Source organism: Pholcus phalangioides, unplaced genomic scaffold (assembly GCF_987345545.1).
Source record: "Pholcus phalangioides strain wild (caught in Gottingen) unplaced genomic scaffold, Ppha-v1.0 ptg000015l_1, whole genome shotgun sequence".
In the NCBI taxonomy this organism is placed as follows: domain Eukaryota; kingdom Metazoa; phylum Arthropoda; class Arachnida; order Araneae; family Pholcidae; genus Pholcus; species Pholcus phalangioides.
Genome location: NW_028301608.1, coordinates 68,752,381 through 68,767,628, shown reverse-complemented (window position 1 = coordinate 68,767,628; position 15,248 = coordinate 68,752,381). Strand labels below are relative to the sequence as shown.

Sequence of the window (15,248 nt, the reverse complement as noted above, 5' to 3'; positions counted from 1 at the left end):
GTTATGCTATCCAATGCTAATTATTTATTGTTTTAACTGATACTTATAAGATCTCTGTGATTTAACTTCAAATTATGTTATTGAAATTACACAAATATATGACTGAAAAATATATGTGACCATGATAAAAAACCAGAACACACAGTCAACCTTATTCCGAAGTATTGTATAAAAAGAATCGGGATGAATTCTATCAGAGAGTTCAGGTTTCAATTGAAGAAAATCCAGCCACGTGAGTTCGAATGTTGTTGGTTGATTGTAACTAAGAAAAGATGAAAGGAATAATGTAGCAAAGCAATACATATAATGAATGAGTAATAGGACATGAATTAAAAAAAAAAAGTAAAATAACAACATTGATATTTAATTGCATTCCATCATTGGTCATTATACAGAGGTCTATCCATTTGGGTTTTTTTCCTGGATTGTAATTCCTGCTCACAAAATTCTGAATCTGAAAAACGTACCCTTCACAAAATACAAATTAATGTGACAATGAATTTAAAATTTTATTTCTTTTGCAGATTAAGTAGATTGTATTTCTTCATTTAAAATTATGGATTATTTTCACAAAAACATAACCCCATAAACCGTCTGGATCGATCTCTGTTGTATGAACAGAAAGAATCTGTAAAACTATTATCTCACAATTGCATATCTGTTTCAGTTACCTTTGTGCTTTGCACAGCTTTATTGAGCGTGGAAGAGTGCCTCTTAATATAGTATATTCTTCTGCATCCAAGAATGCAGTAACACAAGATAAAACCTGTAAAAATTGATTTTTCAGAGGTGAGTAAATATGAAACTACAATAATTAAGAAAAACCATGCTTAAAATTACATTCATTGTGATGGGTCATTTTATTATAATAACCATTTATCATCTCTTTACCTTATTTGCTATTCTGTTACGGATAACTGAAGTCATTTTCAAACGTCTTCATGGATGTCTGCAGCCTTTTTATTTAGTTCAGATTTCAGGTGTAAGTCATGAACCTAAAATATTCATTTATGAAAATATTTTAGATATACAGTTCACGCCACTTAATGTGATCACATTGGGACACTAGTTTCTGATAACAACAACCAAATAGTAAGTATATCCAAAAAAGTCCAGTTTGCAAATATGGCGACCATACACCCTGTTTGATCGAACAGGACATATGGTAAACAGGTATTGCTCAAACAGGGAAGCTCTGTTCTTTTCTCCACCTAATTAGTTACACAATGTGAAAAAAAATCATTCAATTTTATTCTAAAATAGGACTTTATTTTATTTAAGCTAAAAATCCTGCATTTTTATTACTCAGCCATTGTGCGGCATTAGAATGGAGCTGTCTAATGTATATATCACAAATTACGTTATTTTTTTAAATGCACAATATTTTTATAGATCCCATGAGAAAATCTCTTGGTAAAAGAAATTACAATCTGGTCAAATGAAACAAACTGGTCAAGAACTGAAGGAAAGGGATTTTTCATCATATATTTGCCTTCATTATAGGCCATTGCAAAAAGCAGCTCCACACGCACAAGGATACAGTGAATGCTGCAGACCAGTGTTATTCTCAAATATAATTTGAAAGATTAATTTCACTCTTCTATGAGATATTAAGGGGTATTTTATAAAAAAAAGGTATTTCTTTTATGTCACAAAATAACTATTAAAAAAATATGTACCTAAAATTTTTTAAGGAGTATTTTTGCAGGGCAACAAAATTTGGATGCATGAATTACATATCTGCATGTGTATTGGAGAACATTGCCACAGACTGATGATGACTAAGTACAGAAATGTTTTGTCGACAAGGGTGAGGCGGACAGACCACTTTTCAGCCTCCTACATAGTCTCGCAGCCTGATAATGAAAACTTCACAGGGGAAAAAATAAATGTGGCTTTAACCTTAAGTTCAGAATGAAAAAAATAATAAAAAAAATTTGATGGGAAAAAAACATTATCCGAAGTCCCGACAACTATAAACAAATTTTTTACCATGCTATGATATTGGTCCGTTCTACTGTTTGGAAAATGATAACATTAGTCATGATTTTAATAAGCAGCATCGACAGTATAAACATACTTAAGGTATGGGAGAAACATAGTGTTATAAGGGATTTATCATTACAGAAGGAATATATTTACACTATGAAGAGAACAGAGAGTAATATCGTTAGGAGGTAATTGCTGTTATAGAGGGTATCATTATATTTTATGAACTAAAGAGATGATACAAATTCCAATAGAGGTAATTATGACCAACCTCTTGTAAAGTATTTGAACTTATCATTCATGAAAGAATTTATGGCCACGTTCGTTCCTGGTTTTCTAGTTGTCAACATGGTTTTATTGCTAAGAGATCTTCATTAACTAATTTAGTCGAATTTTCTCAAGATGTAGCTCAAACTATAGATAATAAGCAGCAAATTGATGTTGTTTATACTGATTTTTCAAAGGCTTTCGATTCAATCAATCATATTCTTCTTCTTCAGAAGGTCAGGGGTTGGGGCTTTTCTGGACATCTGCTCAAGTGGACTGAGTCATACCTTACTGGGAGATCTCAGAGAGTAATTTTTAATGGTTGTAAATCCTCTTCTTATGCATGTTTTATGGTGTTCCCCAGGGGTCGATTTTGGGTCCCTTACTTTTTATTTTATTTATAAATGATTTACCTGATTGTATCGATACTAAATGCTTAATGTTTGCTGATGATGTAAAAAATTTTCATGTTATTAATAATGCTGATGACGCTGCTAAATTACAAGAATCTATTAACAAACTGAATTTATGGTGTGTAAATAATAAGTTGTATTTAAACATTGATAAGTGTAAATGTATTACCTATAGTAGGAGGCATTCTCCACTTATACATGATTACAGTGTTGATGGTCAATTACTTCTAAGGGTTGATTGTGTGAAGGATTTAGGTGTTATATTTCACAGTTCTTTTTCGTTTAACCAACATATTAATTATATAGTGTCTAAAGCATCCAGAAGTCTTGGGTTTATAATTCGTAATAGTAAGCTTTTTCACAATGTTGAAACTATTTTGTTACTTTTCAATTGCTATGTTCGATCTGTTTTAGAATACTGTAGCATAATTTGGAATCCACATTGCTTATTTAACATAGTTAAAATTGAACGTGTTCAAAACAGGTTTTTGCTGCGCTATGTATATTTTAAGAAACATCAGTCATATAATCACTACTTACCAAACGAAATACTTCGCTCATCGTTCTGTTATGATTCCCTTGAAACTCGCCGTCTCAGGGCCCTTACTAGGTTTTTTGTAAAAATTATTCACACTGATATTGATGCACCTGATATTCTAAACCTTATTACTTTTTATTGCCCATGAATCAATCTTAGATGTCGTAATCTTTTTTATGTTCCTCCATATCGTTCTGATGTTTTGAAAAATTCTCCATTGTACCGATTTCTGAGATGCAGTAATACTGATGATGTATATTTTTAAACTTTTATTTTTGTATATATATATGTTTTTCTTGTATTCATATATGCAAACTGCAACTGGGCTTTTGCCTGTAGTTTGTATTTAAATAAATAAATAAATAAATAAAATATGGACTTTGCCATGTGATAAATAAGATGGCATATAATAATAATAATTATTTTTTTTATTTAATAATTCAAAACAGCACACATAAATACATGAACACAAATATACAAAATAAAATAAAGACAACAGAACAGAAGACAAAACATACACTATGCAGCTCTTAGGGACCCAGTTGGTCCGTCCTAGAGCTTAATAAATATTATATATAATAAACGGCACGCTCGATTTATATTTATTTCATTTTAGTCATTTTTTTTTATTATAGATATTTCAAATTTTTCCTTGGTTACTTATTTATATTTTCAATAAACCTTTCAAAATTTGTTATAGAGGTTGAGAATGTGAAAATTTCTTTCTTGAGATGATTATTTATTTTAAGGTCTAATAATTTTTTTCCGAATTTGTTACAAATAGTTGGTCCTAGGTAAGTTATACTTTTTTGAACAAGGTATTTATTTGTTTTTGGAGTTAAATACAAGAAGTTGAATCTATTTGAGGTTCTATCATTATTAGTTTTAAGAAATAAATTATGGTTTTTAATCATAAAAATTATCATTTTATACACATAAAAAATTTGTCTTAGATCAAGTATTAAAATTTCTGATTTCAGATAAAATTATTATTGATAATAGTTGCAGCAAATCTGTCAGTGAGAACCTGTCTTGTATCATACTCGATACCTCAAAAAGCAGTGTTTTTCATTATTCTGCTAGTCCTCAGCTGACTGAAAATGTTCTGTGGTAAAAATTCCCATAATAGTTGAAAAAACATGTTCTTTTTCCCCCATTTCGTAAAATTCTTCTTGACATTGTTCTGCACAGCAACACTGATTGTTTTGTGACATGTGCATAGGGTATGCGGGGGGGGGGGGGCTTAATCCCCTGCGATTATAGTGTTATTTTACAGGAAAAACACATAACCCCCTGCCAGAAGAAAAACATTTTGAATACCCATCCCCTCAGAAAATCATGCGTATGCCTGGATTCATGTCACAGTTTTCAGTTCATTCTGTGTTTTGGGGGGGGGGGACTTAATACAATTACTATCACTTAATCGTACATGCAGCTTATAAAAAATTTCCTAGAGAATTTCTAATGAATCGTTACATGTTGGAACGTGTGTTCAGAGGTTCATGGAACCTTTGCCCCCGATATTTCGCCTCCGACATCTCGCCCCTGGCACGTTTTGTCCCCGGTACATTTGGCCCCCGGAAATTTCACCCCTAACATCTCACCTGCCCTGACCATATCAGTGACTCAGTGAGTAATCAAGTAAATCGGAAATTTATGTCTGATATTTTGCCTGCCCTGATCGTACGCGTGACTGTATGAGTGAACATATGAATGATGATACAAGCGACCAAGTGAGTGACCACATGAGTGATCAAGTGAGTCATCACGCTTATTTATATACACCACCGGAGACAGGGCCATTACATCCTTATTTAAACTCTGTAGCTTGATACGCTAAAATAGAGGCATAGTAGCCTCACCCTTTTAACTTCAGCAAATGGCTCCTAGATGGCGATGACAGCGACACTGAGATGATTTTTGAAAAAATCGAAGGGAGTAAAGATTTTTGAAAAATCTAAAATCCTCTCAATCACGTTACTGCTGCCACCTGGAATAATGCAATTTGTTGAAGTTAGGGGGAGTGCAACATGATAGCCTCCGGGTCATGTTTTTATTTTTAATACTTAATATTGAGAGAGATTTTTTCCCTTTAGACCCCAAGGATCACTGAGCTACCGGAAACCACTGAAAGTCTTACTAGAGTTCCGGTATGGGCTAGTTTGTACATTTAGTCTTTTGGCTGGGGCCTTCCAGTCATTAGACGAGGATGAGACTGCAGGTCAGGCGGCTGATTTCCCATCAAAATTAATCTAACATTGATAATTTTTCTTAACCATTAACAATATAGGTTCCTCCCTGGAGATATATCACCTAGTCTCATTGGGGGGTTTTCTTGTGTGTTTGAAATATGTTTTTTTTAAATTTAATATAAAAAGTATAAATATGTTTTGCCAGTGGACATCCAAGGGTAAACAATCCCCATAATCCATTTTGCGATGATCCTTGTTGGTCGTGTTGGGTGAACCTGGCCACTTCACTTGGCATGTTGTCAACTGATGTTTTTCAGTTATGATAATATTTGTGAAAGTGTATGCAAATTATATCTAAATGTGCATTATATGACGTATTATTTTTAATGTTGAGATGAAGTGTTTCCATGGTCCAAGTGGACGAGATTATTTTATTTGTGACGAGTATAAGTACGGATTGTGTTCATTGAATGATCACATTTGTTTCTTGAACTTATTTTCGCAATGTTGTAGCACAGTGATGCTATTTAGTGTTTTACATATCAGTAGATATGTAACAAAATCTCATCTAGCCTTTGGCTTGGAATTATATCATCCAGTAGGACCTAATGTCATAGTAAACTTGCGTTTGTGTCTCTGCAGGACTGGACATTATATGATGAGATAATACTAATTCCCTAATGTGAGCTGTGACTTAATTTTCCCAAAGCATACCATGTGATGATGGAAAGTTTCAACATCTAATATCCTCTGTGCTGATCAAGTTGGAATCGTCTTCCATGTCAATTGGATTGGTTGACTCTGGCGATCCTCAAAGTCTATGTCTCTTTGGATCCTGACTCTAATCCTCCTCCAAATTGCATCCATTGGCAATCTTTGAACGAACGTCCGATGATTGATGCCTCTGATGGCCTTGCATCACTTGCCCAACCAGTTTCATCGATTGGATTTCTATGGGCTACAATGCTGTGCTAATTTGCATATAGTGCGCCTTGGTGTGTGGTAATACAACGTCCAGTGAGCTACGCCCACATCGAGAATACTATGAACTGGTCTCTGTCGGTTCTGAAGACGTCAATCGGCAAACATTTACATATCGGAAATCACACGGACAGTGGGACTCTTCTAGTCACATGCCAAAATTCCAGACCCATTAACAGATAAGGGCAATAGAGATATATGAAATTGTTTTCTATGATATATTAATAGTTTAATCAGGGTTCATACTCATTTTCGTAAAAAAAATTTCCCTGATTTTTCTAAGTTTTCCAGTCAAATTTTCAAAAAATTCCAGGTTTTTTTTTAAATAAAAAAATTGATATAAATTAATAAAAATTTAGAAAAAATTAATTATATTATAAAATTATTTATATTAATTATAAAATTAATAATTTTAATTACAATATCATAATTGTAGATGTTTTTACACACATTTATGCTTTTCAAATACACCTGATGGCAGGGTTGTTTGGTTTTAACCAAGTGGTTTTTTTAAAAAAACCAGTTTGGTTTTTTTCAAAAAATCAAATAAAAGTTGCCTAAATATAATTTTTTCCCTTGAAAAATATCATATTGGTTCATTATTAGCCAAAATGTTTCATTTTTACCACATTTTATATCCTTGGGGTACATTCTGATGGTATATCTTTAAATGACATAATATTTTATAAGCGGTTTTTTTCAAAAAGTCTCATAAAAGTGGCCAGAATATATATATATTTTTCATATGAAGTATCTTAGTTATTTAAAGTTATATACAAAAGCCAAAATTTCTCATTCTTACAACATTTTTTACCCTTTGGCTACATTCTGATGCTCTATCTTTAGCAAATTCATGAATAAGGATTGCATCACACATATAAATGTAGTGGTGTATTATCTCACAGGGTTTCTTTTTCCCTTCACAAAGAAGCAGCAACAGTAGTGACACCATCATGCTAGGGGCAGGTGGTCCTATAATCCAATAAAGACATCAGCTGTCCTTAAAGGACAAAGACCAGTGTACTAGTAGTTACATTACCTCACATACATTTTCATTTTCTTTCCCATAAGAAGTAGCACGTCTCCTACTGTATATCTCCCAGTCTTAATATTCAATAGTAGTTTTTTTTATACTTTCACACTGTTAAGCCCAGTTAATCAGGGTTCTACTGAATAATAATAACAGATTTATGAAAAATAATCAGCTATATACAGGGAGATTATAATTTGAATTTTGATTCCCCAAAACTATATAATAAGTACTGATCAGAATGACTTGAAAATTTGCATGGATACCCCTGAAGCAATGGAAGTTTCTTTCGCAAAAGAAAAAAGTGCAAAATGTGCAAGTAGATGATGCTGTACTTGGCCAGCAGTATAATCTATTTTGTGCCACCACATCATTTCAGCACTTCCACAGCATCAGTGTGTGGATAGAACTTCTATCAAGATGCACATTGCAATACCAGCAAAGCAGCTGCTGAAGACCCATTTTGACAGGATGCACCTTAACCCTTGCAACTTCTGGCTGTGGGTGTAATAAACAGTGGTCAGATTGCAAACTTTGAATTGCAATCTCCAGTACATTCCCTATATGTTAGAAGTTCCTCAGGAATATTTACGGGGGGGGGGGGGGGGCATTTGGTTTAATAAAGCTGAATTGCAAGCACATCTACATCATGACCCTGGCATACTCCGATTCTGTTGTTGAACAACAATTTTTGTGCTTTCAACCTCAGGTTGGACAACATATTTAACATTTCTTAAGTAAGTTGTAGTTATTTGTTCAATTACTTCGTTTTTTGTGATGTTTCCATGAATTATGAAATCATGCAATGCTATAATTAAGGTATCATTTTGCCATGACTGGCTATCGTTTCCATTCTGCGAGCAAATTTCCCACATGTTGGATGATGTCATTAATTTTATATTTTTAAGTATTTTTTCCCCTTTACCAAATAAAATTGTATTTTTTAGGAATATTCATGCCAATTTTCAAGTCATTTTGACAATCGTTCTTTTTTTACAGTGTTTTGAAATCAGAACCTTAGTTATAATCACCCTGTATATCGTAAATCATTGCTAATTAATCTGCATTATTTATGCTTCATTAAATACATTATATTCACTTAATTTTTATTACTTTTTTCAAAATAGCTTCCTAATTAAGCATACTGAAAGTAACTGGAGAAAAACCTTTATATATTATATGATTAATAATAACATTAAAAGAATTTTCAAACACACAGTAATCCATTGAGTTAAGCAAAAAATAATTAAATTGCAAAAGTTGGTTTTTGTTAAAATGTAAGAAATATTTATTGATTAATTAGTATGGGAATAGTGTTAATTACATTAATAACCATTTCATTTTAGTTAATTATTAGAAGTTTGAATGATTTTTCAGAAATTTCATTGTTTTTAATGTTAATACTATTTAAAACAAAAAAACCGGTTTAAACCAAAAAAACCTGGTTTAAACCAAAAAAACCGGTTTTTTTACCAACCCTGCCTGATGGAGAAGAAAAATGGAACACAATTAAGAAATGAAAGATTTCCCTTTTCGGCAATTTCAATGCCCACAAGATTTAAGCCTTTAAAGTTGTTTCCTTTGTGACATAATTAGTCAAAGATGAAGTTGGTTTCACTGCATTAAAATTCTTTACAGTTGGCTTGCACTCGCGTAAGCGCTAGAACCACGAAGCTACGCAATCGGGGGTTGTTCACTGAACTCTGATTTCACGTGCTTGGCATAGTTCTGGATAACTTATCTGCCCATGTTGCGAGTTTTACCACAAAGCTGCCACCACGCTTTATACGGGTCATTTTTGACTGCTTTGATCCAATCAGCCTACTGACGATCCGCTCAGACAAGTTTTCTTACAACGTATTGTTTTCAAATAAAAATACCCACGTGGAAAATCAAAATATACCCGTGCGTCATCTGTCGTTCCTAACTGAAGTCAACTTACGAAATTATCGCAACTGCGCTTTGTACCCATGGCTTTCTACGATGCGTAGTTATGATGTTTCTGGGGAAGCACTAGAAAAAGTTACGATAAAGTCGTAGTAATACGCTTTTCCAAGCGGACTTACGAAATCCTCGTTCCTCCTTGGCAGTATCTAACGTTTTTTGCGATATATTGCAATATTTTACGGATTATCAATATTTACGATGTTATCGGAATTCCCTTTTTCATCCTGACGGATTTTTTTTCCTCATTATTATTTTTCATCAATCTTTTTTCCCGATCAGACGACAATCGTGACAATTTCCCAGGTCGTTGTCTGAAATTTCCAGGTTTTAAAGCAAAAATGGGCCATTTTCCCTGACTTTTCCAGGTTTTCCCTGACCCGTACGAACCCTGTTAATGTTATACTAAAAATTTCAACAACGTTAAAAAGGTGTTTTTCTACTAAAATTTTGTAATTGTGTTTATTTCTGAGAATTTGAATAAATGTCTTGGTTTGAAATATGACTTTGAGTCAGTTCCTTTGCTGTCAAATGACTTGAGGGACAAAAATGGAATCTGGGAGTGCTTTGAATGATAGCAGGAGGAGGCGGCTACTATGCCTCTACTTTAGTGCGCCATGTTACAGAGCATAAATAAGGAAGTAAAGACATTGTCTCCAGTGATGTATAAGGGATTTTGGTAAAGGGCTTATATCCCAGAAGGGACACAGCCTGGTCTGACTGTGGGGTATATGGACAGAGCACTCACCCGAATTGCAAGGGGACCGAGTTTGATTCCTACCGGGTACTAGTCGACTCTTCTTTTAATGTTCACCTCAGCACAATATCCAGACAAAAGTCTTTGGTTCACACATTAGGCTTATGGAAAAAAATCAAAAATCATCTCAATCTCACTAGCTGCTGCTGAACTACATGACACATGTAAAAAAACAGGCCTTTAATCACTTACCAACTGAGCTCGTGTGAAGAGAACAGGTCTTAAGATTGACATACATTCCTAATGATTTAAAATTTAGTTTACTCAATCTTCTAACTCACGTAAATAAGGATTCAGTAAAATGGTAATAGATACTATGTCTTTTTCCCTAACGCTGTGCAAACTCTGGAAAATTTTCACAGAATCATAATTCTTCATTTTTACATGATGAACAACTCATGTTACACTATTTGGTGTTAGTGTAATGGGCAAAATTTGCCTAAGCTTTTCCCAACTGGGACACCAAAGAATGAAAAAATGAACTCACGTAAATGGTCCTTAATTAGTAGCAATCCTCATTGCAGTCCTGCACACACACAGTTACAATTGTTACTTAAAGATTAAAAAGTGCAGTTAACTTGAGTAATTTTATTGAGATCAATAAATAAAATGAAGTATTTTTGTAAAACATTTTTATAAAAAAGTTGTTGCTAGTGATGTGTTCATAGGCTTCATACAGCTACAAAAATATTCGAATCTTTGCGTAGCTGAGTTCTATTATTCAACTGAGTGTACTCCACTCAGCTTATGCGGCGAAATATAACACTTTACGAGTTGAAATCGATACTCATTAGTGAATAGACGCGATGAATGTGTTAAAATCGAGTGGCAAAAACCGTTATCATAAAACAATCAGGATTAAAATCACAATTCAAGCATTTCAGAACCAAGATTTAAATGTGATAATAAACATGAAGCGACATTTGGGAGAAAATAATTCAATTTTTTTACCTATCCAGGTACAAAACAAGTAACCCTTGAGAAAAATAATTAGCACATGCAATTTGTAAACATTGGAGTTCAATCTTTTCTCCGAGGAGGTACACAAGACCGAATGACTTCGAGAGAGATCCATTTTTTATGATTTTCCGATTAATGACAAACTAAAAAACAAACAGTAGATGAAAAATTATTTAACCATATATTCCGGAAAAAAATGCGGGACATGGATTCAGTGTGTGAAAATACATAAAATAGCCATTTGTGATACAAGAAGCCAGTTAGAGAGAGAAGAAAAAAAAATGCTGATTACAGTATTCTTTCTTTCTCCTTTGAAGGAAAACAGATGAGAATATTCCGGGAAGTAGGGGTCGTATGGTCACATCGGTGAAAAGAAGTCAATTTCACAAAGCTTTCTACCTCACCTCAAAACTGTATCACGTGACCACTGAAATGTCCGCGTGTTACCTACCCTGCTAGTGATCTGTGGAGAATAAAATCGTATTAATATCGCCTAGAGGTAAATATTTTAAAAATTTTAGCTAGTTTTTATGTGATATGCTACTCGACTGACAGCGTATTGATATTTGACTGCCTGCCATTCATCGCATTATTGTAGGTTAATTGCACGAAGGGAATCGGAAACGCGGCAATCGGTTAGGGCAAATTTTAGATGGCATTTTGTCTTCCATGATGATTTCAATTTTTTTTCCTTGCCTTATTGTGGAATTGTTAATCGCAGGTTTTTTTTTCCTTTTGAGGCATATTTGCCAGTATCCGTTACAAGTTTTATTTGCAGAATCATCCCGAATGCGGTGTGTAGTTCTGTTAGGCCTGAAACACTGGTTGGCTCACCCATGGAAGGCTATCCTTTCTTATTTGACTAATTAGAAACTTTTGATTGTTTTACATTTGTTGAATGTATAGCAAATTCCATCCTTATCGCGTATTATCCGGGTTCATCTGAAGAATTCAATTGCAAGTATTTTAATTCGTGGTGAGAGGAATTTGAGGCATTTTTATCTTTGAACAGATCAAATTTATCGTTACCAAAAGATGAAAAGTAACAATTTCGTAGCTCTTGACCTTCCGTTTGGGGAACAGCTTCGATATTGGTCACCATTTCCATTGGCGACTTTTTCCGGTTAAGAGATAGGTGCTAGTGCGATCTAGGAAAGGATAGAAAAGAGAAAATGTGTGAAGGGGGGGGGGGCTGTGCTTATTACATCAGTTGCGCTTTCATGCAGGGTTAAAGATTTGATGTCTTGACTATTATTGATTCCCCAACATGCAAAGATGAGATCTATTTATGTTGGTCACAGCTGTGGCTTTTCAAGCACTCTTAGTAATTTGTAGCGCTGAACCCCAGAATTTCCCACACTCCCATAGTTTATTTGTCAAAATGGTGTGAGATTTTTTGTAAGTTTCTGAGAAATTCTCACGAATAATGAATTTTGTGAGGTTTATAATCGTATTACAACCAGTAATTCAACCCCCTCCTCCCATACAGTGTGGTTATTATAAGCACTTGTAATATTGAGACAGATTTCTTTTTACCCTGCTGATATGTATATAACACAGAACATTTATTGGATGTGTACGGTGGGTAGTGGTGACAAATGTTTATGACTTGATGAATTAAATCAGGACTCTGGCTAGCATTCGATGTTAAACCAGTTTGTGAAGTATATAGAACTGGCAATCCGAAGGTTGATAGTTTGAATTCAACTCACTGAATAGTTTTTTTTCCCTTGCTTTTACGTTTTGAATGATTACTGATTTTTTTTTCACTTTTATTCAAACATTAACTGTCCAGTCATTCCCTGAGGGTCGCCTTAGTACAAGCTGTTATGGCAGTTTTCAATTACTTATATTTGGTGGTGAAGGATAAGATGCAATAATTTGTTTCATTATTTTTAAAAAATATTACAATATATCTGATGCGACTTGACATTTATTCAATATACAGCAGAATTGATCAAGATGTCACTTCCAGCAAGTCTTTTGCCATATAATTGAATAGATTTTACTGTCACTAATGAGGTGTGTTTGAAACGAAAGCACTGTGTACTGGTAGTCGCCTCAAGCTCATTAGGGAAAATATCTTCTTTCGGGTGTGGACCGTGACAGTAACCTTCATGGTGGTATAGACATCTTACTGCCGCGCCACTTCGGCGGTCTGTCTGGTGTCTTATATGTATCCTATGCCTTCTTTTTCAATCTTTGTGCAAACAGCTCCACATAATAGTTAGCTTCTTTAAAGCAGAATATGTTGAAAACACTGTTCTGTGATGCATGGTAATCTCTCTGAGAAAAGTGTGGAAAACACTGTTGCAGGAATATTTACTAGAGAACATTTTCAGTCAGCTGAGGACTTGTTACTGAACAATGCAAAATATTCTTTCTTTGGGGGTTTGTTTATTGTAGCATGAAATAATATATTTTAAGAGACAAACAGTATTCCATTGTATAAAAGTGCTTATTCAAGTATCGACGAGATAATTTTTTTGATTCTGTTTAAAGACAGTGTTTTTTCCCCCCTCTATTTTGATAAGGCCTATTGATAGTGACCAGTAGTGGTTGTATTGCCATTACGTTCTAACAGCAATTTCCACAGGCAGCAGTAGATGTTATTGATATCAGTTTTATCCACTGTAATATCATAGAAAGCTTTTAATTTCTTTTGGTATAAATCATAAAAGAAAAAATAAGTACCAGCCAGGGCCGTCATTTCAACTTTTTCCAGGGGTGGGGGCAAAGCACATGTACTCAGTGTATATATATATTGTATATATACCATTTTTAAGACTACCATTTTTAATGTAATTTCAAAAGCCAGGGCCCCTGGTACCAGCTGAATTCTTAGAAACACAAAATCTGATTTTGTATGTGTTTCTAGACCTTTATGTTGAAATTGTGAAAATGTTGCTTTTGTTCAATTCAATCATCACAGAAATATTTTAGGCTCTAACACCAATTTTTTTTTATCAGCTCTGCCCTTTAGCATTACTGTTTTTTTTTTCACATATATAATGATTTAAATATATTTTTTTGAAACAGGAAATTATTAGCATCGAGGTATGGCAGCGTATAAAGAAATGCAGAAAGGGTCGATGGAAGACCAGAAGGCTTGGGCGAATCATCGTATACGCATCACTCTCACAAGTCTTAATGTGAAGAGTCTGGAGAAGGTCTGCAATGATCTGGTGAAGAAAGCAAAGGAGAAGGAGATGAAAGTGAAGGGACCAGTGAGGATGCCAACCAAAATCTTGCGCATCACTACCAGGAAGACTCCATGTGGCGAAGGATCGAAAACGTGGGATCGTTATCAGATGCGTATCCACAAGCGCATAATTGATTTGCACAGCCCATCCGAGACTGTAAAGCAAATAACATCCATAAATATAGAACCAGGTGTTGAAGTTGAAGTAACGATAGCCGATACATAAGCTGTTCTTTCTATGAAATAAAGTTTCTCTGTTCTGGATGTGCATTTTTTTGAAATATTTTCATATGCTGTTACATTTCACTGCAATTAGTAAATGGGGAGGGGGGTTTCTGAAAAATATATTGGTGAAATGAAGTGAATAAATCCAAACTGTTTTCGTGTTACATATGGCACCAATGATGGGTGTTGAATCGGTTTAAGATTTACGATAAAGGGAGATTGGGATTTCTAATGAGAGCAATTTATATTGAGGTTGGCAGGTTTTTATTGGTTTAAAGCAGTGATTCCCAACGTGGGTGATGGAAAGTTCAAAGGGGGCAGTAGAAGCTGTGGGTATAACATTGGATCCTATGGGTTAGATGACGATGGGACAAAAATGGTTGGGGAACTATGGTTTAAACTTACGTCAAAACCTCAAATATGGCTTTTTCATATAAAAATTCCCATTGGAAAATACAATTCCATTTAAAGTGTCTGTCGTACAACAAAATAATATTGTAAAATAATTTTCTACACTCTACATAGTTATTTTTGCACAATATATACAATTTAAATAGAACATAGCATAAAAGCTTAAGAAAAAAAACGAACTATTTGATCAACATGATTCCTGACCTTCCAAAATTTAACTGCTCATACCATATATATGTGTACAGATATACATATCTATTATTTTCATAACGTGTTTAAAAATATCTTTTACACCATGCAAATGTCATGCTGATTTCTGTTACCTAGATATATATTCAC

The 15,248-nt window shown here is 34.1% G+C and overlaps 2 protein-coding genes across 5 annotated transcripts in view; one reads left to right on the top strand and one right to left on the bottom strand.

The window, feature by feature from the left end:
* The window catches only part of LOC149076599 (putative arginine--tRNA ligase, mitochondrial), a 69,522-nt gene extending 58,137 nt beyond the window's left edge, over nucleotides 1–11,385 (bottom strand). The window contains exons 1-4 of one of the 4 annotated variants that reach the window (XM_089244204.1): nucleotides 11,364–11,385; nucleotides 892–995; nucleotides 672–766; nucleotides 151–262 (exon numbers count right to left, since the gene is read on the bottom strand). In XM_089244204.1, the coding sequence (XP_089100330.1) occupies nucleotides 151–262; nucleotides 672–766; nucleotides 892–927 (243 nt within the window). In that variant the 5' untranslated portion in view covers nucleotides 928–995; nucleotides 11,364–11,385. Of the gene's footprint in view, nucleotides 1–143; nucleotides 263–671; nucleotides 767–891; nucleotides 996–11,062 lie in introns of those variants that run through there. The other 3 variants (XM_089244203.1, XM_089244205.1, XM_089244206.1) reach the window with 3 other exon arrangements.
* A 62-nt stretch (nucleotides 11,386–11,447) lies between these two features.
* Nucleotides 11,448–14,537, top strand: RpS20 (ribosomal protein S20). Its single transcript, XM_089244213.1, has 2 exons — nucleotides 11,448–11,570; nucleotides 14,111–14,537. The coding sequence occupies exon 2, from the start codon at nucleotides 14,131–14,133 to the stop codon at nucleotides 14,497–14,499; it is 369 nt and encodes a 122-aa protein (XP_089100339.1). The 5' UTR covers nucleotides 11,448–11,570; nucleotides 14,111–14,130; the 3' UTR covers nucleotides 14,500–14,537.
* The last annotated feature ends 711 nt before the right edge of the window (nucleotides 14,538–15,248 follow it).